Here is a 26,670-nt window from a genome sequence, read left to right as displayed (position 1 = left end):
AGCCATCTCAAGGACCTGCCAATGAGCTAGTGCTAGAAGCCAAGCTGCTGAGAGCCCTAGACTGCTCAGGATAGGCTTCTGCCTCCCACACCAATCATATGCTCTCAGATACCGCATCAAAGCAAGCCCAGCACACCACATCATACAGTCTCAGCTAAACATCAGGGCTTGAGGCATCCTGTTACTCAGAAACAGCCAGCTCCCTGAGGCATGGGGGCAGTCAAAATTCATCTCTAAGTGGCAAGAATCATTCAATGTCCTGATCACAACATTCCTCCAAGGACTTGTCTCCTCACTTACTAAAAACAGGCTACATAGCACCACTGGGCTTATATACTGGGGACCTATCTGTACCCACCCTCTTCCACAACCTCATCATAAATAACAAAGGAGACAACCTAATCCTGCTGTGATAGCATGCCACTTAAGTGCCAGGCAATGGAACAAGCAGAGGACCATAAATCCACAAATAAAGGATGGCAATGGATGGCAGAATCCACCAAAGCAGGCTCCATGAACTCAGTGTCTCACCTCTTGATGGTCTGGGTGATTGAGGTCTGTCGTTGTAGCACCGGTCTCCTCACTTCGTTAGGCAGGGAGGGCACACGGGTGTTGTCGGCGGGCATGCTCACGCTTCGCAGAAAGGCCTGACGTCTCGTTGGCTGTGAAGAAAAGGCAGTCAGTGTTCTCAGAGTGGGAGTAAGTGTTCTCAGACTGATGCTCTACAAGGCCAGTCAGGTTGCAAAACATTTAGTTACCAATTCAACAGCCACCCAACACCCCAACCACAAGCTGGGTACGTGCAATTGAGCAGCAAAATCAGGCTAACAAGGACTGTGTTAATGTTAGCGAGGAATGGCTCTGCATAACAGAACAGTTAGTATCAAGGACACAGCATCTGCATGTTGCAGTGAGTTTCAGTTCAGACTAGCTGCAGCCTGGCCCATGGACTTAAGTCCATTTGTAGATGGGGTGTATTACATGAGTTCCTGCAACATATCCTTCTAGCTATTTTCTAGCCAGAAGGAACCCAGATCACACAATGCTAGACCACTCCACAAGGTGAAGAGAAGCACAGTAAGTGAGATTGGCTTCATGATTGATTCTGAATCTGCATTTAAAGCCTGCGAGAGCTGTGGGTGGGTCTGTGCTGTAGCTGCTGCCTGGTGCAGGCTAAGCAAGCTGGGAAAGCCACATCAGCTTTGTTCATAACCTAATTGTCTGGACACACTCAGATCTGAAAGCTCCTGGCATGTCTTGGCTGAATGTCACCTACCAAATATGACACAACTCACAAGACTGTTCTCAGCTCACACAACTGCCTCCCCAGATTAATTTCTCATCAGCTTGGCAGAGACACCATCTTCCATTTGTAAAACGCAGGCTAAGCAGACTGTTCCTCTGGCAAGGAAATGCCTGATCAACTGTTTCTTTGGTCAGACACAGTCTCTGCCTCAAGACTACTTGCTACTCCAGCCCCTCTAGCCCAGAAAGCTATTAATTTCCACTAATCTTAACATTTTTGTTATGTTTTATGTAAAAACAATGCACAGATACTCAGGTTATACAGCAAAGGACCCCATTATGCACTCATCCCAACAGCCTCTGCTGTGCACCGGATCTCCGGAGAACATCACCTTTGCCAGCTTCCTTCATAAGTACAGAGTGTCTCTCCAGAAGGTGCCCAGCTGGATTTACAGATTTCAGGTAAAAGAACATCCATCAAGGCCTTAAATAAGTGATTTGGAAGGTTTCAACCTGCACTGTTAAAACCCTGCATTCCACTTCTAATTCCTGCAGAATGAACCCCGATCACTTTCATTCCATGGGAAGACCAGGACCCAGATTTATCTGCCAGAAGCTGTCACATAACTGAAGTGCATTTTAGTCCCTGGATCAAGGAATGGCAAAGAGACCAGTCCTTGCTATTCTGAGCACAACATTAGTTCCCTCTTAAGACAAGCTTGTCCTCAACTCCCCTCCAGGGGAGCTGTATAACCCTCTGTTTCTCTGATAGCTAAACTGTTCTTTCACGTAAGCAACTGAACCCAGGCACTGCATCCCACCCATGGAGCTGGACAGTAAGAACCCTCCAGCTACCTTTGGCGCAGGTAGTCTCTGTTCCTGCAGTAAGGTCACATGAGCAGCCAGCAATCATCCTACCCAGGTCTCACCCCTACATGAGAGTTTTTGCCACCTTGCAGTGGAAATTCCTGTTGTTCTTCCTATTCCCAGCACAAATACAGATGTTTTACTCTCATACTTTGCACGGTTCTTATTAACCTATCACTCCATCTCCACTGCACCACTCTTCAATATCACTTATTTCTCAAACCATATGATTTTCTTATGTTCCTCATGCCGGTAACAGCTTTGTGTTGCCAGTAACTGTTCTTTCTCTGCTGTTACTGATGAGAGCCTGTCATTATCTTGGCTATTCATAAGTCAAGACTCATTCCTTGCTCATTTCAGCATAAGCTCCAGCACTTCCAGGCCCTCCTGTTTGTCTAGGAGCCCTTCACTCCTCCAGTCCCCTTAAGAAATGCTTGTTTGAATACCTCACTCCTATATCCCCCAGCCAGGACACTTTTCACAATCCCCACATCCAAAAAGTCACGTCCACTGATCTGAGCACATCAGCAACCCACCCTCTTCCCTCCCACATCCCCTTCAAGGGGGAGTTAATTACTGATCATAAATTTACCCAATGGCTCTGCCCTTTCTCACGTGGCCTCGTGACCTGCCATCACACGCTGCCTTTCTCTCAGCCAGGACTGCCGGAGACCACAGGCACAGGCAGGCTCTCAGCGCAGTGGGGCTCTGCACACCCCCTCCATGGCTCCGCAGACCCTCCCTCCTGCCCCCAGCCTCTGTACCTGCACAGGCTGGGGCTCTTCTGGCACCGACATGGGCACTGGCACCGGGATGTCCAGTTTTAACCATGGTGGCTTCTTCCGCTGTAAACTGCTTGTGCTGTCGTGTCGTGCCTCCGACATCGTCCCACGTTTGTCCTCAGGCCTAGGAGAGGGAAGAAATCATAGTCAGGAGCGGGCCAGTCTCATCCCTGACACAGTACGTGTCGGCAGGGCCGAGCAGAGCACCCTCCTCCAGGCTGTGACTGATGGGACCCAAGCCCCACGTTGGACGACTTCCCAAAGTGCCTCGTGAGGGTTCCGGTGTCACAGCTTGTGTCCGTGCTAGTCAGCCAGGACCAGGCACTCGGAGGACATGGGGCATTTCTAAGGCCCACAGGACCTCAAGCCAAGTACCAGAGACCACAGTCACAAGTTGGAGAGTCACCTCCCATTAAGATTTTTGCTGAGACTACTGTGAGATCCAGATTCCTCAAGAACCAGTCATGAATTAAATCTTAATGAGATCTGGATCCCGTCCAACCAGCTAACTGCAGTACCAAAAGCCACTGACCTCCCTCTAAAAACAGCTTGTGACTCACACAGGCACCCTTGCCCACCCAAAGCCAAGCACACTTTCCTACTTTACTGCTTAGCAATTAGCAAGTGGCCATTTCTCATTGCTGGTTCTAATCTCTTTTAGATGTAGTAATTTTCTAGAAACACAACATAGTGCACAGAGTAATACAAGTATAGTATGAACATTAGAGAACTGGCACTAATCCTGAACTAAGAGTGGTTTTCATACATAAGTAATAATGATACGGTATTTAAATAAAAACCGCTGTGTTACCAAAATCCTAAAGTAACCAGAGTGACTCACTGTCATCTTGCCCACTCTACTATACTGCAGCTTTCTCCTCCTGTTTAGGTTGCATGCAGTAGGACAGGGACCCTGCGACTCTTTCAGGCTGGCAGAGCACCAACTTTACTGTGCACGCTCAGAGAAACAATTAAGAAAATAGATTTAATTGGAGGGAGATCAGCTCAGATACCTCCACAAGTACCTTCCAGCCTAAGTTATTCTACAAGCCCATATTTCTTTCTCTCCTAGCACATACGCAACCACAAGCTAGCAGTGGTAAGTATGTGTGCTGAATGGGAAAACTGATCCATTCCCTCTCAGCTCCCTCCTTGCATTGTCCTAGGCCACAGGCCCCATAAGGGACAAAAAAACCCAACCAACCAACAAAACCAACCCCCTCCCCCCTCGAAAAAAAACAACAAGGGTCCCAGCCTCTTCCCCCACCATGGTGGACAGATGGAATAAGCATCCAGTTAATTTAGCAGGCACACATGATTTGAAAGAGAGTAAGAGAAAAGCTCTCCATTTGGATTAAAACTCAGTGCACTCACAATGTTAACACAGACAATTTATTTTAAATGCATAATGAGTTTATTATGCAAGGATTCTTCCTTGAGATTAGCCAAGTCCTAGGACAGGACCAGAGGCAGAGGGACCTCCATCCTACAAGACATTTGGCACTCAACTAAAAGAGGCCCTGAGCAGCCTGAATTACCCCTGCCTTGCACAGCAGCTGACCCAGACAACCTGCAAAGGTCCCTCCCAACCTAAATTAGGGACTGGTTCTCTGAAACACACACTGCTTTTCACGACATTTCCACCATATTCCCACAGCTCGCTGCAGCTGCTCTGGAAAGGAAGCTACCCAAACAGTGAAGCTTACCATTGCAAAAGATAAATGGCGGGGGGGGAAATAGGTCAGCAAAAGGGAGTGGGGGATGATCTGGATTGGGTTAGAAGAGAATCTCATCTAAAATGAGCTGAAGACCAGCTGCTAGCTCAGTCGCGCAAGCTGGGCTGGCTGCCAGGAGCGCCACGCTCAGCTGAGCCGGAATGACAGAAAGGGAGGACTCAGCTGTAGGTGGATGAAGGTTGGGTTTCAGCAAATACCACAGGCCCCCAAAAGTCTGGGAATTCATGAGCTAGCCTGTACAGACATGCCTTTTCTACATGCACCACAGTCCTGTGTGCACAGACACAGTGCTGTACATTACAGGGGCACAATTCCTTCCTTCCCTCCACCCCTAGCCACAGGGATGACTAAATGCATCTGTTCTAACTTCCTATAAGATGAGAATAGTGAGAGTATTAGGGGAACTCCCTCCTGCTCTTGGTAAGGTTAAATCACTACAAGACAGCTTTCAGTCTTGCATACAGAATGGGCAAATTTGTCTTCATTGTGAGGTCAGAAAACAAAGCAGATTTCTCATATCTGAAAAACTCCCTTGGTGTAATGCAAAGAGCTCCAGCATTTACCCATGAGGATCACGAACACATACCTTCGTGAGATGCTCTAATCAGAGACCAGCCAAGAGGTACAGAGCCACCACTCTGGCATGACCAAACACAACCTATTTCACACATGCCCCTCATGGCACAAATCAAGAGCCTCCTCTCTGTGCCTTCAAGGGCAAATTCAGAGCCTCTGAACTAGCAACGCTTCTTTTTCCAGCATCTCTTCAATGAGCAAACATCACTCAGCTTCCTTCCTGTCCACCTACAGAGCTGCCTTTGTGAGCAGGTGCTTTGGATGTAAAGCATACAAACGTGTAAGATTTGCAGCTTTATCAAACAGTGAGGCCAAGCCAGGAAAGCAGTGCATGAATCACTCCTGTATTGCCCAAAAGCTGCTGCAACAATGCTGCACTCCGCAAAAGATTTTCCTATGAAATCTGTTTTCAGTCCCCCTCCCTAAATTGCCACAGACAGGGATGTCCATGTATCCATCACCCTGGCTTCATTGTGACCCTTGCAGACCAGTGCATGGGGATTTCCAGCAGTGTGCACACACGCCACACAAGAAGAGAACAGAGCATGCACAATCATGGGGTCAAGCCCGTGGCCTTGTGAGTATCTCCAAAGTTGACTCAACTTTGTACTTTAGGAAAGAAGATCTCAAGATGAAAATCACATAGCTGACAGAGCAATGGACTGCTTTCTCCCAACTTCAGCAGTTAAAGAGTGCTTTAAATAGCAAAGCACCAAAATGCATATATAATTGTGTAAGTGCACTCAGTATTTAAAAATCAGGTGAGTTTCAAGGGTGACTGCAAACCATCTGCAATTTCTTCTATCAGTTTGACCTTTTTTACTCACAAAAATGTTCATTTCCCAATAAAAGAGTGCAGTGAAGGCAGAGCTGTTCAGCATTGCCCACTACATGTGTGCATTTGGAGTGGTCAAGAACAAACCTTACAAAGACAGAATATGAAACTTGCAGCACTTGCCCTAGCAGGGCCTGATTCTCTCTCTGCACACTGTGAATACACAGCCACAGCGCAAGTCAGCCAACTGCCTCTGACCCAGGGCACAGAAGAGACTGGGGTATGGACACAAGAGGCAGGTCTCCAGGAAGTTAACAGTGAGACTGAATGTGGATCCAGCTGTATACATATATGTATAGACTAGTGTACATAGATGTACAGCTGGATGGTTGAACACAGTCTTTGCAAGGTAGGCGACATCCCTTATTACACCTGGTCCTCACTCAAAGTGCTGCAGTCACTGATTTCTGTCTCAGCACTGCACTAAAAGCACATGCTATGTTTCACACTAACCCCTTAGGGGTTAGTGTTTCTGGATACGGTGTCCACATATTTGATCGGGCCAATGGGCTTTGTTTCAAAGTCGATTGCATTGACCATATTTCATTTGAGCAGTCCCATATTCTCAATCCCAGTTTCTCAGTACTGTCCTAACAAGGATTTTCAAGAGGTCACTGACAGCAGCAGGATAGGAACATACACAGCACAGCCATGCAAGGTCAGGCCAAATGTCCATCTAAAGCCAGTATCTCATTTCCAACAGAGGATGTACAGAGTACAGTATCACTCAACAGTCATATCTCCCTAGATAGAGCCATGGCACATGCTATGAATAACTCAGAGGCTTCTTGTGCCAGAGATGTCTTTGCATTTAATGGGTCTGTATCCATCTCCATATCCATTTAATGATTTTTCTTCCAGAACTTATCCAACTTATTTTTTAATCCAAGCAAACTTTTCGTATTTGTAACTGCACGTGACAAAGAGCTCCACAGCTGAAACACATGCTGTGTGACAAGCCATGTTCTTCACTATGTCTCTGAACCTGCCACTTCCTGGGTTTACTTGATGCCCTGTAGTTCTTGGGCTAGAAGACTGAACAGCTTTTCCCTATCCTCTTTCTCCAAGCCAATCCTGACTCTACAGATCTCTTCCATGTCCTTCCTACTATCTTCTCTTCCCACAAACACAGCGGGATCCACATCCAGCTGCTCAGTCCTTGGACAGGAGCTGTTCCAGACCTCTCACCTGTGCTTGTGGTTTGCAGCGTCTCCCAAAGTCCAGAAAATGCTCCACCAACCTAGACATCAGCTAAATATCTTCATCCTGGGTAAGTGGAAATGTTCATGCTTTCAAGCTTTTGTGAACTGTCACTGGGGCTGGACACTCAACTTTTGTAAACTGTCAGGATAGCGATTCCAACAGGTGGCATCAGGAGAGGTCCCCATTATTACCAAACCCACGTAAGAGCCATTGGAGACGTGGGTAAGGAGACTGTCTGAAGAGACTGGAAAAAGGTGGAATGGCCCAATACCTGCCTGGACTTCTCTTCCCAGTGCTGGCACAGTCCCAGTCCTAGTGCCACCACCTGCACTGCTCAGTCAGCTCAGAAGCTGTTCCCTCAGCATCACAAAACTGAGGGATCTGGAAATACTAACTCTTCTCCAGCACACAGGCTGAACGCACAGCATTTGTAAATCTAGCTTCTTCTAACTGATCAGCTGTGTGTAGAACTGTGGTAGCAGCACAAAAATTATTAATAAAGTCCATTTCAATTAAAATAAACAAACAAACCAAAAAACTTGTACATTGCAGATACCCTGGGAAAGTCATCTTCAAAAGCTCCATGCCAAAGCAAGGTCACAGTACTAGAACAAAAGCCAAATCCACTGTGCTGTGGGTCAGGCTAAGAAAGAGGGAGAGCACATTAAATTCCAAAGTTGGCACATGATCAAGAAAAGCTGCTTAGTGAAATCCACTGACCCAAAGAGAGAAGGAAAAGCCTTGTACAGAAGCCTCAGCATGCTCCTAAAACTGACAGGCATCTCAAATACATTCAGGGATTTGCATAGTCATTTCAAAGACAGACCATCCTTCCATTTAAAAAGACAACTGAAGCTATGCCCAAGTTGATTTTTTCTTCCAAAATTTCCATTTTACCAGTATTCTCATTTAAAATAAAGATTTTTTTTCCAAAATAAAAAAATTCCAAATGAAAAAAAAACAAAAACAAAACAAACAAACAAACAAACAAAAAAAAAACAACAAAAAAAACCAACACCAACTTCATTCAACCCTACCACACAAATACACATCATCTGCTTTTTCCAACAACACTGCTCCTCTCTAGCACAGCACGTGCATGTTCTTACAGACACCTCCAGGCAATAACAGACACTGGGGCTATTCCACTGCAAACCAATCACCACGTCCCATGGTCAGCCTCCAGCTGTTTTCCTCCATTTTTCAAACCCCCATCACTGCAAAGGCTGTATTTGCAGTGCCTGCTATGCAGAGTCTCAGGCAAGTCCCGCGTACCTGAAGGGGTCTACCTGTGCAGCTATTCTGCTGAGGCACACCAAAAGGCATCCAGGTGGAGAGACACCAAAGAAACCAGGATCCTAAACGTGTTCTCCAGACAGAGCAAGCCAGGGGAGACAGCGGGCTGCTGGCTGTGCCTCTCTCTCCAGGAGGATTTCTGCTGGCACAGCAGGGAAAAGGCAGGAAGTCCAAGGAGAAGAGGAGCAGTGGGGTTTCAGCCTCGTGGCTGCCAATAAAACCATCTAGCATGGATCAGACCCAACAAGTTACGAATAATATCTCAAATACCAGACGCGAGCCAGACCTTTAAAACAAGCCAGATGGAGGGACTGAGGGCAGGCAGGGACAGGGAAGGTGGAACAGGCCTGTGACCCTGCACTCTTGGGGAAAGCTGCCAAGGGCACAGCAACACCCAGGCTTCGGTTGAGACCACCACCATGTCCCACCCCAAGAAACTACCTTGGAAATGAAACAAGGCCATCGGCACTGCCCTGGCAGTGGCCCTGTGGAGGGCTCTCTCCTGCTTTCCTGACCCTCGCTGCCGAGCTCAGAGGAGATGCCGTTAGGCTTTGCAGACCCACAGGCTGCCAAGCAGAAGCTGGGGTCTGAGTAATCCAGGCAGCCCTGAGCACAAGCCTGGCACTGAGCTAGGCCGACACACTGCCCTTTTAGCCCTGCACAGCAGGGATCTGGCAGGACTACCATTCCCACACACTACGCACTGCCCCTCTCGCCGCCCTCAGCCACGCACAAGCTCTGCTTGGGTGCTGGTAGAGACTGATGCTGCCTACAACAGCCTGCACCAAATCACACAGGCAACAGCTCCCCAAGGCCCTGCCTTCCACTTGCAAGCAAGCCAATCTGACAGCTAGCTGCTGCCCAAAAAGCAGTCTTGTCTTACTCCAGTGAGCCACTTCAAGGTGTTTTATCAGCACAAAACTAAACCTAGTAAATTATTTCCTGTTGATCTGGCATCCTGAAGAGGCTCAGACGATTTCAGATAAGCTCTGTGCTACCTGAGAGAGGAAGGGTAGGACCAGCCAATTCAGTGATAGCTCAGCACGATAGCAGCTTAGCTGCAACATCAAACTACAGCCCTAGCCTTTATCCCTTGCTTATATGAAACAGTGCTCCGCCATCCCCAGCCTAGCAGACCAGTGCTCAGGGAACTGCATTTGCCCCCACCACCATGCATGCAGCACGCTGAGCCCCTGCACTCTCCTCTGGAAAAGGACCAGACAGGAGGGCTGGGGAACAGCTAACCTCTTATTAAAAGAAATAGCTTTCCTGCATGCCAGTGTGGCACACTGGAAAGGCCTGTCCCTGCCCAAACTGTCTTTGAAACTTTATGTCAAAGTACAACAGAGAAGAAATGGATCTGGGGTAGCAAAAGCCTTTGTCCTGGCTCCAATGGAACAAAGGCCTTCGCCTTGTAGAGACTGGATTAAAAGGCACACAATCTTCCTCCTGGGAGTTTCATTTTCCACCAGTACTCTAGAAAGAGCTAGAACAGGAGTTACACACCTGAGCAGGTGGCCATAAAAGCAGCATGCAAGTAGATCGTGGAAAAGCAGCACGCAAGCGCCACCACAGAGCTGTGCCAGCAGGAACCCACCAAGGTGGGGTGAATGCTATGGGGAAGGTCTTTAACTTCTGTGGCTACTCAACCAACCAAGGCAGCGCTGAGGAATCTCAACATGAACCACTTTATTTAATTAGCTGAGAAATACCAGTCTTAAAAGAGGCCAGGCAGACCCCTAGACAGGAAACAGGAAGCTACAGTAGAAAAAACCCAAGGGTTTGGATTTCATGCAAAGCCTTGCAGAACGATACTAGTATGCAAGAGGCACACCAAGAGTGCAAAGCTTCAGCTGGGACCCACTGAACTTGGAGAAGGTTCAGCTATATACAAAGGCACAGGTCTTTAAATAGAGGTAATAAAAACATCTGCCAGTGAAGTCTGAACATATCCCGTGATCAGGAAAGCAGATCTGGTGTCCCTTTGAGCAACTGATTTTCTTGATTTTCAGAAAAAGATGCGGATCATGATGGAAATCAACCATAAATGAGCTCCTACTGGAACACCAGCATTAAAAGCTTTCAAAGCAGCTTCACACAGGACCTGAAGGGTATCCAGGTCTGGTGCCCTCATATAGAAATGAGAGGAAAAACAGGGAGCTCAAAAAACTCTTCCGATTCCTGTTAGTCCCCAGATCTGTAGTTGAACTTCTCCAAATACAGGTTAAAAGATGCCCCCCAACTGCAACCTGCGAACACTCACACAGGCAACAGACTCTGACCTTCAAGATCCTTTTGTTGCAGCACACAAAAGGCAGAACAGTTACAAGGACACAGAAGCCAATGCTCAAAATTCAAGCTATAAAGAAGTCATGGCCACTTGAAAGACATGCAAGCCAACAGAAAAAGCAGTGCCCCCAGCCCTCTGCATTGCCCCCCACCTCGTGCTGGCACGAGCATCCCCGCAGCTGTTGGGTGATCCACACTGGGAACCGACCCATATTAGGTCAGCAAAGAAAATGGTTTGTTTCAGCCCAAGCTCCTTCCCTGATCCAAGTCACCACATGGCTCCACAAACACTTGTGCCAGCAGAAGGAAAGGGGAAGAAGCAGGAACAAAAAGAGCAGCTGGAGCCAGACAACTGGACTGGTTCTCAAGGCAACAGAGTTTAAAGCAATCGTGAAAACACAGCCAAAAACTCACACTTGTAGCACTGTGGGAAGCTAGCAATTATCACAAGGGAGGTGGTGGGTTCTGCACCTCTTGAGGCTTAAATAATCTTCTGAGAAGCACCCTCAGTGCAGATGTTGAGTGCAACAGGAATAAAATACTACTATATCACCACAGGCAGAGTGAATTTTTGGTGGGGTCATTAGATGCAAAAACATCCAAACCATCCACAGATTTCTCTAGAGCTGACAGCCAAGCCTCACGCATGGGCAGCTTCCATAGAAGAGTTCCCAAGGGATGAGTTTACCCTGCTCACCTATGGCCTGTGGCAGCCACAAAGCAATGAGGTGGAAGGGAGCCAAGTAGAGCAGACTGGGCAGAGGGGCTGTCTTTTCCATCTCCTAAGCACGCGTAACCTAGATGATAGAAGCAGGTTCATAGCACTAGCCAGCATGCCTGTGCAGGGCCCAGGCGATGAGCAATCAGCAACCAACTCCACCTTCTAGAGTAAACCCAATACAGAGCCATCTACAACCTACCTAGATACCAGCAAGGGCAACAGTCTGAGCATAAAACATAACCAGAAAAGAGGGGGGAGCAGTGGAAAACCTTCTGGAGTACCTTGGCGTCTTCATCCTCTCTGTGTTTCTCCATGAACACACCCTGCAGCTTTGCACAGAGAACACCGGCCTGCCACCCCATGCAATAGCCACATTTCCAGCACCCACATCCTAATAGTCTGGTCATAGCACACCACTTATAGGCTACATCTGGGCATGGACTGAAGACGATACTGTCACTGGAGCTATTAGCAGGTATGTCAAGCACAGGGCATGAGAAGCCAGCACTGACCAGCACTCCCATTCCCTAGGGAAGCCTGTAGAGTCAGCACTGCCTGGTCCTCAAAAGGAGCTGGCTTCCACCTAGAGATCCACTACCAGCTACCAGATGGCTGATGCATGTCAGCATGCCTATGCAGAAAGCGAGGATACTACTGCTGGTCCAGTGCCACGGTGAACATAGCCAGAATGGATATCAAGTATAATCACATTAACAACTCAAATATTAACAATTCCAATTATAAACAACTGACTGCCAGCACTGGAAGTATATCCAGAGGAAGGATCCTCTACACAAGCCTTGCTCTTGCACCCTATTCAAAGGTAACCACAGCTGCCTGTTGGGTTAGCAGTACCTGTGCAGAGCCAGCAGAGCCCTTCGCTCTAGGGTCCCCAGCAGCCTCAAAGCACAGTTGTCTCAGTACTCTGCCTGGGTCTACACGTTCTTCAGCTCCTCATTAAAAAAGAAGCAGGAAAGAGTGATCACAGAAACTATTTTAGTACACATTTAACTCATTGCAAGAATTCAATGGGGCTCCAGAAGACCCTGTTCCAGATTTATTTTCATTACTAGTAAAATAGATGCACTGTAAATTACTGGCTGATCCACGAGTACCATGGACACAGTCATTACCTCAATTTTACAGCAAGGTAAGATTCACAAAAATGCTTTTGTCGGTGCAGCCATGACCCCACATTAGAAAACAAAAGACAAAACCAACAAAATTCTAACACTGTATTTTAACAAAGATGTCATTTTTCATTGAAATTCTGCATTTGTAAGTTTTTTTTCTATCAGCTCTCATATTCATCACAAGTACCGTAAGGGTTTGGGACACAAGGAAAGCTAAGAACACAGCTGCGGTATGACTCTCAAGACAGCCGTAAACACTGGCTCTGGTTGCTTTTGGAATAGCTGCTGCCTATGCACCCACCTCAAGAGCAATTTTCTTGGTAAATTAATGCCTCTTAGCGATTACAACATTGTTCATTTAGAAAATATGACATCAATAAACAATTGATGGAAAAGGAACTGCCAAAACTAGCAACCTCCCCTAAAAAGAACACAATACCCCAAACCAAAAATTACATTAGACCAAAAGCCACCCAACCTCTATGGCAAAGACTCTCAGTACTAAAAGCAGCTAAGAATCACTGTTTGTTGTGCTAAATAAAAACGCCTCACTGGCAAATGAGATCAAAACTGCCGCAAATGACAACATTTCCTATGGAAAGTTATATAAAACCACACTGAATAGCTATCTAAAAAAATCTTAGAGGAAATAACAAAAACAAACACTCGAGCCACCAGAAGACAGACTTTATATTCAGGAAGGATGGAAGCCACAGCATCTGAGCCATTCAGGCCAGCTTTCTTTGCGTGTTCCTTTAAAATTCAGAGCATTCTCACTCACCATCACACACCTGCTTTCTCCAACACGACCACAGTTCTGTCCACCTGGATACAAGTGAGAGAACAAGCCTGCATCCACCAGCAATGCCGACAGCATTGAGGCCCAATGGAGATCCTTCAAAAGAATAACTAAATAGCCAAGGACTCAGAGCAGAGCTGGTTCGGCTGGAGCTGCTCTTCCTAACCATTAGCTGATTTAGCCAGGGACATAGTAGAGCTAGCCTGCCACTCTGATGCTCTAGTTTCTACTCTTGCTAGTGCTCGACAGCTGGCCGCACATCGTCTCCTACTTTGTCTAATTGGAAAGCAGCTGCAGGAAGAGCTTGTCTTGCTCTGCAGGTTTGTGTACACATGTGCACGTTCATGTGTGCCCAATGCACCATATCATTTATAACACAAATAGAAATAATCATAATTCTAACTTTGTTTTAGCAAAAAAATTAAAAATCTAAGTGAACCATACTTCATCTGAGTAAACATGCCATTCTCTCTCACTGTTCTCCCTGAAATTACAGTCCCAGAGCAGTCAGAGAAAAGGAAGATATGCTCACATTTTTTGGCACAACAACTCACAGCCTGCTATCTTCTGCAGTTCACTTTAAAGCACTGGGCTTTGAATTCAAGCGACAGAGAAACATACCTCCCATGTGCTGATTGCTACAGGGCAGTAACTCCTGAAATGCAGAAGCTGTATTCGTCAACCCAGCCGTCTGAGCCCTCAAGATTTTAAAATTCAAGCTGTTATAACTTTCACTCAGTGAAAGCCAAGTGCCGGACCTGTAGAACAGTAAAAGCAGTGTCCTGCACAGCTTCAGGACGACTTCATACAGATTGTTCCTTTTTAAAGAAAAAAAAACTTCAAAGCAGGGATAGCTGTTGACTAGCAGAGCAAGGGGCTGTCTCTCAGCAAAGTGGAAACAGGAAGGGGAGGAGGCGGCAAAGGTAGGCTTTCCAGAAAAGGCAAGATCAGGCATGTCTTGATATCTCTTCTCCCCCTGGGAAGGCTGTACTGTGCCAGGGAAGTATTTTGCAATGATACTTCTTAGTTCACTGAGAAGAAATTACATTTCCTTTAATAATCACTGTGTTTTAGAGATGCTCTGATTACTAAAGCAAGGTCTGTTTGTTGCTAAAGGCCCCAGAATTTGAGAACGTATCCACTGCTCAGGTCTATATTGCAATAGTTCTAACATTTCTATGGTGTGTAAAAAGTAGCTTTCATTATATTTGAAACAAAAGGTTTATCTACATAGTTGAAGAGTGCACCAAAAGGAAATTTCAACAAGAGCAAGCCTTATGTCAATCTGACATTTGCTGTCTCTGCAGCAAACAGAGCACACGACCAATGAAACTTGCACTCTATAGCTTTAGGAGATTTAACAGTTAGAGTTAACATGTAGAATAAGCTCTCCGCCTTCACCAAGTAGCAAAGAGCCACTGTTTGTTATTCAAAAGGATTTGACCATAGTTTGGATGATTTGTTCAAAAACTCAGCTACTAATTTGCTCGTTGTGGCATCATCCCAACACACATTGGAAAAAAACCCACTTCCTCATTCCTACAGCAGCAGGGACTGAAACAAGTATGAGAGATGTGATCTTAAGTGGGCTTCAACCAGTGCTGGACAGCAGCAGGACCAAGAAAAGGAGCAAGCAGTCATAAACCCCTGAAGTTCAACTAACAAGGACATGACAATAGGCAATCTCAACAAAGACACAATTTGCACCACTCCCTGTGGAAACCTCATTCTCCCAGGGCTGCCCCTAGACCTTCCCAATGGCACAGTCAAGCCTGCCTGTAAAAACAGAGAGGTTGGAAGCAAGCCTTCCCCGCCCTGCCCTGAGTGGGAGCGAGGGTCTCTACAACTCTGTGCAAGCAGGCCTGGATGGCAAGAGCACACATCACACACCAAATCAGTCTGGGGTTCTTCAAGGACACAGAAACAGGGCTGCCAGCATGACCATGGGAAATGCTGTCTAATAGATCCATTTCCTTCCAAGGTTAAAGCTTGCCTGTTGCCTCCCTAATCTCTTGGGACTAATAGCTGCAGGGCTAGGATTGACCCTTCTAAATATTCTTCTGTTACTTGCCTGGTGGGTGCTGGCCTTAGAGGGGAGTCACTGGACACTAGTGGAGTAAACAATAGGTCCTGATGTCCATTCAGTTCACATGATTCATCTGCTAGTTCTGAAAAGGCAGAAAATAAACAAACAAAAAGACCAAAAAAAATACCCCAAAGCCAAAACAACAACCACAAAGCTAAAATAACTCCCACCACTGGGGAGACAACTACCTGCATGACCCCGGACACCAGGGCTTCCCCTCCTCTGAAGAAAGAAACCACCTTCACTCTACTTTCCAGCAGCACCCATGACCCAGACCCAAGTCCCACTACATTCAGGTTCCAGCACCCACAGTGCACATTGAGACGCTGTCACATTCTCAGCAGAGAGGATGCAACACAGCTCTCTGAGCAGGCAGGCAACATATACGTTCTGCAGGTTACTTAAAACTACATCAGGTATTACCCAGCAGCAGAGAGGCAACCTTGCAATAACAGTGTGAGATCTGCACACTTCATGTCTGTTTCATTCCAACTAGATGATGATAAAGTTAGACTTGGAGCCCAGCACCTCTTCAGCTAAAAAGAAATGAAACTAATCTATGTCTGAGCTCAGGGAAAACATTAAGGAAGGAATCCATCCTCAAGTTTTAAGTATTTCTACTTAAATGGTCATATACTGGTGACAGGCAGGTGGCTGCAGGAACAGCCATTAATAGAAGTGTTGTGTTGGGTCACAATTAATGCTGGAACCTCTGAGAAGGGCAAATAGTCTCCACGGGATGCCAAAGCCTCCAAAGGTAACTAAGGAAGAAAGGCAGCAACCACAAGGGAAGAATCTTATCAAAGACTGTTCTGCTGGATAAAAGCTCTAGAGATACAGATAGAGAAACATCAGGATCTTCAGCTCACAGCCAGTCCCACTCAGCAGGCAGCATCCCCAGCAGCACAGAGGGTGCTCTCCCAGCCTTTTTGCTGGATGCACTGAATGGAAGAGGAAAACAACGCAGGACTCCTGGTCATGTTGCCCATCTCAGGCCTTCAGGACTAACCAGACTGTGTTTGCACTGCAGAGAGATCCAACACACTGAATGGAATCAAATCTTTACTAATTATAGCTGAGCATGTGGGCTCTGTGCCCAGAATAAACTGTCCTATCATGCCACACTCAGCAGACCCTGCCTCTTTCAGGGGAACGTGCTCAGACTTGCTGGCTACTCTCCGGGGCTGGATTCCAGAGGAACAGGACTGATGACCCCAAAAGGAATTCCTATTCCTGCCTCGCGACCTTGCTCAGCTGCAGGCCCGTTGCAGTCCCTGCCACAAAAGTGAAACGAGCCATCTGCCAAGTCCAGTGACGAGGCGCTGGCCGTCTCTGAGGGACGTAACTCCTGACTGAGGTGACACGTCAGGGCCACGCGGTCTCAGCACCAAGCCATGAGAAGGACAAGTTCACTGGAGAAGAGGTGCCTGCTCTGCTCTGCAGGAGAGCAGCGCCCTCCACAACCAAAGCTCATCACCCTGGCTGAAGCCTACACAGTGCAGAGCAAGACATTCCTGAGACCAGGGCCAACCCATGGCTTTCCCCAGAACCTGAAAAGCCAGTTTGTAGGCAGATCTCTTGCAAGTGTATTGCTAAAAAAAAAAAAAAAAAAAAAAAGGCCTGTCATGGGAAGTCCCAGAGCAGAACTAGTTTTGTGGGAGTTGCTTTTACACTGCACAGTATTAACCACCTTTCATGGGAATGTACAAAAGCAGGCACACTGCTGACACATGACCACACATGAGAGCCACTGCCTTCCAGGGGGCTCAGGACCGATGAGCACAGAGACCATAACAAAACTGTTCCAAATCCATGGCACCTCATGGGACACTGGCGGGGTCCCAGCTCAGGAACGGTGCGGGCTCCCCCCAAGCCCGCACACAGACAGTGGAGACCTGGGCTGCCCAGCGGTAGCCACGAGGATCTAAGGACACAAGAGGGACAATAGCTGTTATCAGAGCAACAGAGGTTAAAAAAAAAAAAAAGCAGAGCAGCTTTCAGACACACAAGGCCTTTTGTAAAGTCCTTTTAACAATCAAAACTCGAAGGAAGTATCTGAAAGTTCATCTGTTTCTTCCAACTGTAACAACCAATTAACACACATTATCACCTCCTCTTGCAAACTCTGCACCACTGAGATAGAAGAGCTGGAGAGCAACATATATCCACACACTGGAGTGGAGATCCAATTCTCCTTCCTTCCAAGGGTCTGCTCCCCAGCTTGTCCCACGTGGGCCCTTTTTACCCCTGTGGTCATGGCACAAAGGCAGCTATTTGTCTGCTGCTCTATCATCGTTACTGCAGTCCACAGCCTGTGCTCCTTCCTTGTCCCATGCTTCATTCAGAAGCACCTTTGGCTTTGCTGCCTTGTCCCTTCCCGTTACGTGTGACTATTTTTTCCTTTACTGCAGAATGCACAGCTTTCTTCCCAGAGGAAATTAGCAGCCATGGGGACAAAAACAGGAAGAAAGGAAACAACTTCCTGCTCACTCTGAGACCCAGCCTGGAGGCATCCCTGACCAACACCGTGCAGCCCACCACGAAGCCAACCTGCAAGAGAATCAGCAGCCAGAACCGAGTCGTTCACAAGGACAAGCACGGGACAAAACTCATTTGTGCTGCCACTCACCACTCCCGAGTTACATGAGAGAAAAGCGCGAGTCAGAATATGCACAAGGGGCACTTTGGCACAGCAGAGCTCTCCGTGTGCCTGTGCTACGACAGGGGAAAGGACAGGTCGCTCTCTGAGGAGCCCGAAAGGACCCAGTACGGAGGGCGCAATCCTGCGAAAGCTTTACTCAGGCTCACGCTGGGCTGCTGGGATCCCCTGCTTTGTGCCAGCAGCGTACAGCGCGAAAAGTCAGTTCAGGGACTCGATCCAGAGGAAAACTAACCTTTACACGTAAAAGGCAGTATGTTTTCCACCAGATCAGCTCACAAAAGCGGCTGCCAAAACACCGGTGCCAGCATCAGGGGAGGGGCGGGTGGGAACGCGTGGCAAGAGATGGGGGTGGAAGGGCCTTTCAGCTCCAGCGTGGACTTGGATCAGCTGAAACGAGCCACGAACGCGCACCTTCGCCTACGGCCGAGAGCACCGGGGCCACCAAGCTCCCCCGACGTCCAACGAACCGTGGACAAGCCGGACCCCGGCTCTCCGGGAACGCGAGATCGCGCAGGTCCAACGCTGCTACTTCTGTCACTGACAGGGCCGGACTTCCACCTGAGGCGCCAGGACACGAACGAAAGCCTCCCCCCCCCACACACACACACCCCCGCCGCGCCTCGCCTCACGGGGCGGGCGACGGTGCCCGGCGGAGGGAGGCCATTTGCTGAGGGCTTCTCCCCGCTGACAGGACTCGGGGCCGCCACCTCAGGGCGCCGGCCTTGCCCCGCCGAGGGCCGTTCCCTGCCCGGCTGAGGCGGCGCGCTCCGCGCCGCCTCAGCCGGGCAGGGAACGGCCCTCGGCGGGACGGCGGGGCTGCCCCTCACGGTCGGGCCGCCAGCAGGGGGCTGCCGAGCCGCGGCTGAGGCGGTCGGGCCGCGGGACGGGACGGAGCCCGCAACTCACGTGCGCGCCGTGCCCCGGGGCAGCCCCCGCCCGGCCCCGCGGAGCGCCTTCCCCCCCCCCCCCCGCCCCGTTCCCCCCGGCCCCGCGGTCCGCACTCACCGTGAAGGCGGGTGAAGCGCAGCGGCGAGCCGCCGCTCGGCTCGGGCCGCCCCCCAGTGCGGCTTAAGGGACCGGCGCCGCCGAGCTCGGCCCGCTTAGGGCGCGGAGACTCCTCCCCCGTGCCAGGGGCCGGCCGGCCGGGCACGCCATTCACAGCCGAGGCATGCAAATGGCAGACGGGAACCGAGCCGGGTTCGGCGGCGTGAGTCCCGCCGGGGAGCTGCCAGCGCCCGGGGCCGCGGGACGACGCATCCCGCCGCGCCGCCGCCCTGACTCACGGTGTAGGAATGCGCCGCGCCGGGCGGAAGCCACCGGCCCGCCCGCGGCCCCCGCAGCGCGGCCCCCGTGGCCCCCGGCCTAGACCCCCGCCTCCCCGCCGCGGTTTTGGGGTCCGCCTCGGGGGTGGGCATCGCCCTTTCGGGCGTGCAGCCGCCGACCCCCCCCCCCCCCCCCCCCGCCCCCCCAGCCGAGCTGCAGTGACAGTGTTTAGCTCCAGGTCCCGTTAGCCCCGGGCCCGCGGGTTGCCCCCGCGGCTGCTGGAAGCCCTTGCTTCCCCTGGAGCGCCCGGCTCCGATAGCAGCGGTGCCCGGGAGGAGCTGGGGTGATCCCCGCGTGGGGGAGTCCCGGGGCCGGGAGTCCCTCTCGGCCCCGCCGGCAGGCAAGCTCAGCGGAGGGGACGGGCACAGCGGAGCTGCCGGGCCCCGGCCCGGCCTTCCCCGGCCCCGCTGCCACCCACGGGGAGCCGTCACGGCCGAGCCTCTCGCAGGGGTGGCACACGCTGCCCTCACACAGCACAGCTAACGCTTGGCGGGGTTGCTCCCAGCCACCTCACTCTTTCCTGCTGTTTCACTGTCCTTTACCTGCTCCTTGCCTTGTTCCCACCCCCCAGCCACTTAGCCCTGTGTTTCCCATCAAGCTCTTCACACCTCCTCCTCCAGCCATGTGGTTAGCATATCATCCCTTCCCAAAGCTGTTTCTTTCCTCCCAGCTTAAACATTTTCCCCTTCTGGATGGCATCCTCCCACCTCGATTGCTCAGCCGTCCTTGCCTTTGTCCTGGGATTGTTGCCGAAGATTTCTCCATCCGTCCTCTCTGGAGCATCGGTCAACATGTATCGCTCGTGCGGAGGTTTTGCTGGAGCTCCAGCAAGGCCTGCAGCATGCACATCCCTCTTCAGCAGGTCCCCAACCCACAGCAGCAGATGCTTTTAATATTAGTAATAACTGGGGGGCCGCATATTCCTTGCCATCTTACTGCGCCTTCCCTGCCGACCTGCGCGCAAGAACGATTGAGACGAGCGGGAGAGCTGCTGTTGCAGGGGCCGGCGCTCCCTGCGAAGGGTGAGCTCATCGGTACCGCACCCACCCCTGCGCGTGCCCACGCGCGGCAACAGCAACCACGCTTCGAAGGCAGCCCCCCAGAGAGACCCGCTAACTACATTGCATCTTGTTAGCTAATGAGCAAACACAGATCAGCCTCAGCTAGTCCTGGCTGAGGTGGAGACCAAATTGCACACAGAACCCTGACCATCCGCAAAGCTTAACAAGCACAAATTATTTTCAGATGTTTCTACCACATAAACAAGGAAAAGAAGCGTCCGGTAATGTAACAGAGCAGAGCTGAATTCACGGGGCCCTTCAGCATCTCCCAGGAGGAACGCTCTGGAGCTGGAGTGTGACTCCGACCCACCCCTGTTCTTTCTTAGTCTCCTGCCAACAGTACGTGCATTTTGCAAGAAAAACAAAGCTCTGTCACTGAAACGTGATTTCTTGCTCCTGTATAACATTCTTGCAGACAGCACCGCTAACCCCATCCCACAAGCTCTTGTTCCCCCAGTGCTTCCCTGCCCAGCCCCCCCCGGGGTCTGTGGTGTGGGATTCTTTCACCCAACTGCAGGCATCTGCACTTAGTCGGATAAAATCTACCCTCTTCGTCAAGAATACGCCCTCCTTGCTCCCATCGCCACCAAGCATTTCTCCTTCAGTGCACTGAGTCCTATCAGCCTAAAATACATGGAACAGGGTGACTTAAGGCCAGCTTCTGACTGTTGCTCTCTCAAGCACAAGCTGGTACACGACAGCAGTTTGGTGTTGAGGACCCACCAGTCCTGGTCTAGAGCACGTCATCCAGCCCAACAGCCTTGTTTGTTTTCTCCCTCATGAATGCTTGCAGGAGTACTTGTGTTTGAAACCTGGCCTCTTAGGACCAGCTGAAGGAGAGCTCTCTTCTGCTGCTTGTTATATTTAACATGAACATGTGATTACATTAATTTGCTTCGTTCTTCTCTGCTGGAAACTGTAATTTCCTCCCTCCTGCTTGAAACCCATAAGAAACTGTGATCTTGCCACAAGACATGGTTAAGAACCAATGAAATGAACATGTGAAGTGCAGCACTTTTACTGCTGCAGCTCACTTAAACTGCTCCTTCAAAGCCAGGTGAGCTACACACCTGCCACCTTACAGCCAGGACTGGTGGGTCTGCACTGGCCAGGAGTGGTGCAGAATAGCCCATGGGTACTTCAAACGTCTGTTCAATACCTCATCTTCATCACCACCTCACAGTTCTCCCTCCTGCACGCACATTTGTATGCAGTACTCCTTGGAGCACTGATCCTGTGTCATCAAGTATTAAATTGGGTTGCACTGGATATTGATTATACATCCAAGTAGGCAAATGGTGGTGTTGGCATGTGCTTATGGCCACCACTGGACTTGTGGCACTGGGGAGCCATGCAATGCTCCGAGCCAGCGCAGACCCTTTTCCTTTACCTTCTTACAGGCTGCGTGCATTGCCTAACAGTTTATGTAAGGACAGCTCAGACACACCAGGAGCACAGAGGCCTATTTTTATCTGGATCGCTGGTTATCTAGACAGATGATTTGATTTTGACCTGCCTTGTTCAGGGTTTAGGCCAAGAAAGCATCCCAGTGTCCAGCAAGCACAGTGAGAGCATCAGATTGCAGCCTTCAAGAGGAAAGCAGAGCTCCCCTTGCCTTCTGGAAATACACGGGCTTTGCAGTGCCTCCTGTGCTGACATGAAGCAGTGGCGCAGTCCTGGCAGCTGTCCTAGCAAACAGGGAAGAGGTCCAGAAAGGCCTGGGATTTCTTCTGGGGAGGATTAATAACACAGAAACCCAAGCGAAGTCCCACGGAGTTTCAAACGCAGGTGGCCTGGCCAGGAGCCAGAGAGGGAACTGCCAGGAGTGAGAGGACGGGGAATTCCCTTGGGGAATGCATTTCCAGGGTGGATCAGAGATCACCTGCATCCCCTTGTTGGGGAACAAACCAGGTTCCTGGGCACCAGCGGCAGGCCAGATTTTCATCCCCAGCGCCGGGGGAGGGGGGGGGGATGGGGATCCTGTGAGCGGGAGAAGTGGGCTTAGTGCTGTGGGATCTGTTCACCAGAGCTGCCACACAAGTTGTCTTCTCTTCTTCCTTGCTACCCTGCAGCTCCTGCATGTGCAGCTGACATTAATGCTTTCTGCCCCAACCTCAGGCCAGGAAGAGCAGTGCCGCTGCTCTGAGCACCCAGACCCAGCAGTGCCCTTTCTCCGGTGAGATGGGTGCTAACGGCCCATCAATCTGGAGTGTTGGTGCAAAATGCTTGCAGTGCAGATGCCACCTCTCCAGATTGGATGCCAAATTAAGAATGGTGCTGCTGATCTGCAAAAAAAATATTGACACTTTTTGGAGTGCAAATTAATTACCTTTTGCTTTCAAAAAAAAAAAAGCCTACTAACAATCAGCTATGTTGCAACTTGAATTTCTTATAATCCACTCAATTTACATTAAGTTCAAAAACCTAACACTAGGCAGAAAGTCTTTTGAAGCCTCTGTCACCCTCAGGCACCAGCAGACATTGCAGGTATTATTATGCGGGATCACACAGTGGCAAGGAGGGACACAGAGGTGACTTTAGCCTGGCAATTTTGTGCACCTGGTGAGGCGCTGGATGTGCTGCTGCCTAAGCTGGCAGCAGGCCTGCAGGGCTGCACACAGAGCAGGGATGGGGTGTTAAGCCAGGACTGAAAGCCCAGGGAAGACGCCCAAAAATAAAACCAAGCCCCACCGTCCTAGTCCCTAGCTTATTCAGCCCAAACTGGGATGGATAATTCACTTCACAGGCATGTTCAGTGAGTCCATGTAGAGCTGGGGACCAAAACCAGGAGACAAGGTGGGAGAGGAGCCAAAATGCTGAGGATCTGGGAAGGCGGTGGTACCCAGACCGCTCACAGCCACAGGAGCTGCTGCCCAGCAGAGCACGAGGAAATCACATCAAAACTCAACCCCTTCATTTTCCACCCAGATTAAAAGCAATTGATCATTCCTAGCTCTAGCCACAGGGAATGTGTGTGTCTGCAGTGCCAGGAGGAGGTAGAGGAGTGAAAATAACATAAAACTAGGGTTTCATGGCCAGCCCTTACAGAAGTATTTACCTTCAACTGTATTTCACCCAGAAAATCCATTCAGATCAAAATGGCAATTTTAATTTTTGTCAACCCATTGAGGGAATTGAGAAAAAAAAAAAGGAAAAAAAAGCCTGTGTAAAGAAGGTTATTATTTCCAAAACACTTAGGAAATGTCACTTGGCAAAACAGCTTCCTTCTCCTCAGTTTACTCCAACAAAAAGAGCTTTTAACATATATTTATAACACATACATATATCTATGTTTCATATGGAAGAAATAAAAATGTCAGGAAGAAGTAAGATGAAACTCCCAAAATATCTGTTATGTAGCCTGAAATACTCTTATCATTTTCTAATCCACTATTGGCAAGAGATGAAATAATATTGCTTCAGAATTTCAAAACTAGACAGATTTATTTCCAAGAGACACACGAGGACTTTTATAAAGAAGTTGAATACAGAATGTAGCCGCCAGTTGTGCGATCAAACCTTGCTATCAGAACGCAGGCAGGGAAGAGGCTGAATTCAAATTGTGCAAATTACCTTTTAGTTGGTGATTTGTAATTCTGGGGTACCTGAGTTTTGAACAGTGACTTTCATTTAAATGTCCAACTTCTGCTAATGGGGAATGGATGCCAGAAGGGAAAGATGAGCCACAAGGAGTGTGAGCTCTGTGGCCAGTAGTTAAATGTCATGGTGGTGTTTGGTGTCCGTGCTTGCCCCCCTGCCAGGGCTGCTTAGCAGCCATTGGTGTCACACTTGCTTCCAGTACTAATAGTTACTCATGTTGATGAAGAAGAGGTGCACAAGAGGTAGGAACACAACACATCCGCTTGACAGATGCCAAAGAAGCCCATCCCCAAAGCACTGCAAGAAATGACGTCAAGTGGACAAGCAAGGTTTGGTAGCCTGCAGCCAGTAAGTGCATCCCTCCAGGCTAGCCCAGGTGGCTTCTAACCTGCTGCTGGGGACAAGCCTTGAAGGAGAACATTCAAAATTGGAAATAATGAGTGATCTAGTTCAGTTCAAAAAGGAGAGCGTCATGGAAAAGGACTCAAACCTAGCATTAACCACCATGAAGTTCACCATCTCATAAGTTCCCATATTAACTAAAAGGGAATTGAATTTAAAAAAAAAAAAAAAAAAAGATTTCCAGTTCAGTTACTCATAAATGAACTGAAGGAGTTCATAAAAGAGCCGAGGCATTTTGATTGGTCTGTCGGAAGTAAACTACATTTTTGAAGAAAAAGCAGAGATATGCTATCTTGATGTAAAAATATGCGTAACTGGAGAAAAAAATAATTCAGGTACTGACAACAACCTTGTAAAGAACTTGCTCAGCTAAAATAACAGTGCTTTGTGTAAATCCAGGAAATCTTTACACAAATCTTTAAGAACAGTTTTGGCATAGGCAAGTAAAAGACAAAGTAAGAGGCTGAAATTTCAAAGTAAAATCCACTGTCCCTGTTTCACTAATACTGATCCACTCTCCAGCAATGAATAATTTAGCAATGTCATACTGTAGTTAGTTAGACTTGAGGAACAATAATATTTAATGTGAAAACTATTCCAAACAATCTAATTTCATGGATTCTGGTCTAAACTTTATCGTCCCCCTGCGCAGCCTGGTAAATGGGAAAAGGTATGGCTGGAAAGGTGGCTCCTCTTCCCCATCTGTCACTGCTTTGCTGGTTTGGTCCTCCTGCACTTTCCTGATTTTTCAGGTTGAAACAAGAGCCAAGGAAGAGGAGGGGGTTACCAGCTTCCAAAGGCTTTACGAGCTCTGTCTCTGGCATGTCTAGAGCGTGGCCTTGCTGTTGAGTTTTGCGGATGGAGGTCCCACCACCTCTCTGGGTCCTGTCCCAGGGCTGCGCCGCTCTCAGGGGGAAGAGCCTCATCTTTGTGTACAGCCAGTTTCCCTTGTCGCTGCTATGTCTCCTGCCCTTGCAGGGTCCATGTAACCCCCACGGGCCATACAAGGTGGGTTTCAATCCCCTCCACCTTGTCTTCCAGGGTGAGCAAAGCATCTCTTTCAATCTCTCCTCCCCAGCCCCAGCCATCCCAGTGGCCCTTCGCTGGGCTCTGCAGTTTCTCTGCCTCTCCCCTCTACTGAGGATCCCAAACAGGATGCCATGATGCATGTACACTGAAACACTGCTGCTATGCTAACAGGAACAGAAAGGTTACTTGTAATTAGCAGTGAGCCTACAAACATCTGTCAAAAGGCACAAAGCTGTAAAGACTCCCCATTTTCCAGCAGACTTTTTGGTGCAGGAACTAAAGAAGCTGCTGCCGACCTTAAATGAGGAAGCGCTGATGGAGCTGTCTGTCTTTCCAGATCTTCTGCAGGACATGGTAGAAAGAGGAACCCGCCAGTAAAGTTTTTAACCAATATTCTGTTTGTGCTTGTCATAAGATGCCGAACAAGAGGAAGGCAAGAAAGGAATGAAACCCAAGAAGAAAGCAACTGTTAATCTTGACTCTCACCCAAGACCCCTGCATGTATTACATTTTATTACAAGCATTTCTTACAAAAAGTCTACACTTGGAGCAAGTGATCCCAGTGGAGTGATAAGGTTTAGCACTAGCCAACCTACAAATATCTGCCTTGCTTGTTTTTCCTTTTTCCTGGCACGTGAAGCATTTTGAAATCATCTGGAGCTTCCTACTGCTTCAGGACTTGTGAGGTCCCAAAGCCAGTCATTCAGAAAACTCCTAAGTCACTCTTTGGAAAACTTTTGGGTATACACGTGACCAAGCTGTCCTCTCAGTGCCTCGGTAAAGGCAGACTGTCTGCCCCAGAGACCTGCTCCTTCCTTCACTGCACGTGACAATTGCACCAGTGAATATGGTCAAAGCTTCAACTAGACAGAAAGCAGGCGGCCAGCTTCCCAAAGGATTTGATAAAACAGAGCGTGTCTTCATTCCATATTGCTACAAAGCCCCTGGATTTCAAGTTGTCCACAAAGGAAAGATCTGTACAAAATATCTAAGCCTTTCCAAAAAAAAACCCGCAAATGTTTGGA

The 26,670-nt window shown here is 49.0% G+C and overlaps 1 protein-coding gene across 6 annotated transcripts in view; it reads right to left on the bottom strand.

The window, feature by feature from the left end:
- RHBDF1 (rhomboid 5 homolog 1) overlaps window positions 1-19,360 on the bottom strand; it is a 38,097-nt gene extending 18,737 nt beyond the window's left edge. Inside the window, exons 1-3 of one of the 6 annotated variants that reach the window (XM_049791508.1) lie at window positions 19,236-19,360; window positions 2,877-3,018; window positions 532-662 (exon numbers count right to left, since the gene is read on the bottom strand). In XM_049791508.1, the coding sequence (XP_049647465.1) occupies window positions 532-662; window positions 2,877-2,996 (251 nt within the window). In that variant the 5' untranslated portion in view covers window positions 2,997-3,018; window positions 19,236-19,360. Of the gene's footprint in view, window positions 1-531; window positions 663-2,876; window positions 3,019-4,484; window positions 4,527-7,789; window positions 7,883-13,464; window positions 13,527-18,462; window positions 18,552-18,641; window positions 18,761-19,235 lie in introns of those variants that run through there. The other 5 variants (XM_049791510.1, XM_049791509.1, XM_049791511.1 and 2 more) reach the window with 5 other exon arrangements.
- Window positions 19,361-26,670: the final 7,310 nt, after the last annotated feature.

The sequence above is a fragment of the Accipiter gentilis genome, chromosome 33 (assembly GCF_929443795.1).
Source record: "Accipiter gentilis chromosome 33, bAccGen1.1, whole genome shotgun sequence".
In the NCBI taxonomy this organism is placed as follows: Eukaryota; Metazoa; Chordata; class Aves; order Accipitriformes; family Accipitridae; genus Astur; species Astur gentilis.
Note: the sequence above shows the minus strand (reverse complement) of the source record. Positions and strands in the feature narration are given on the sequence as shown.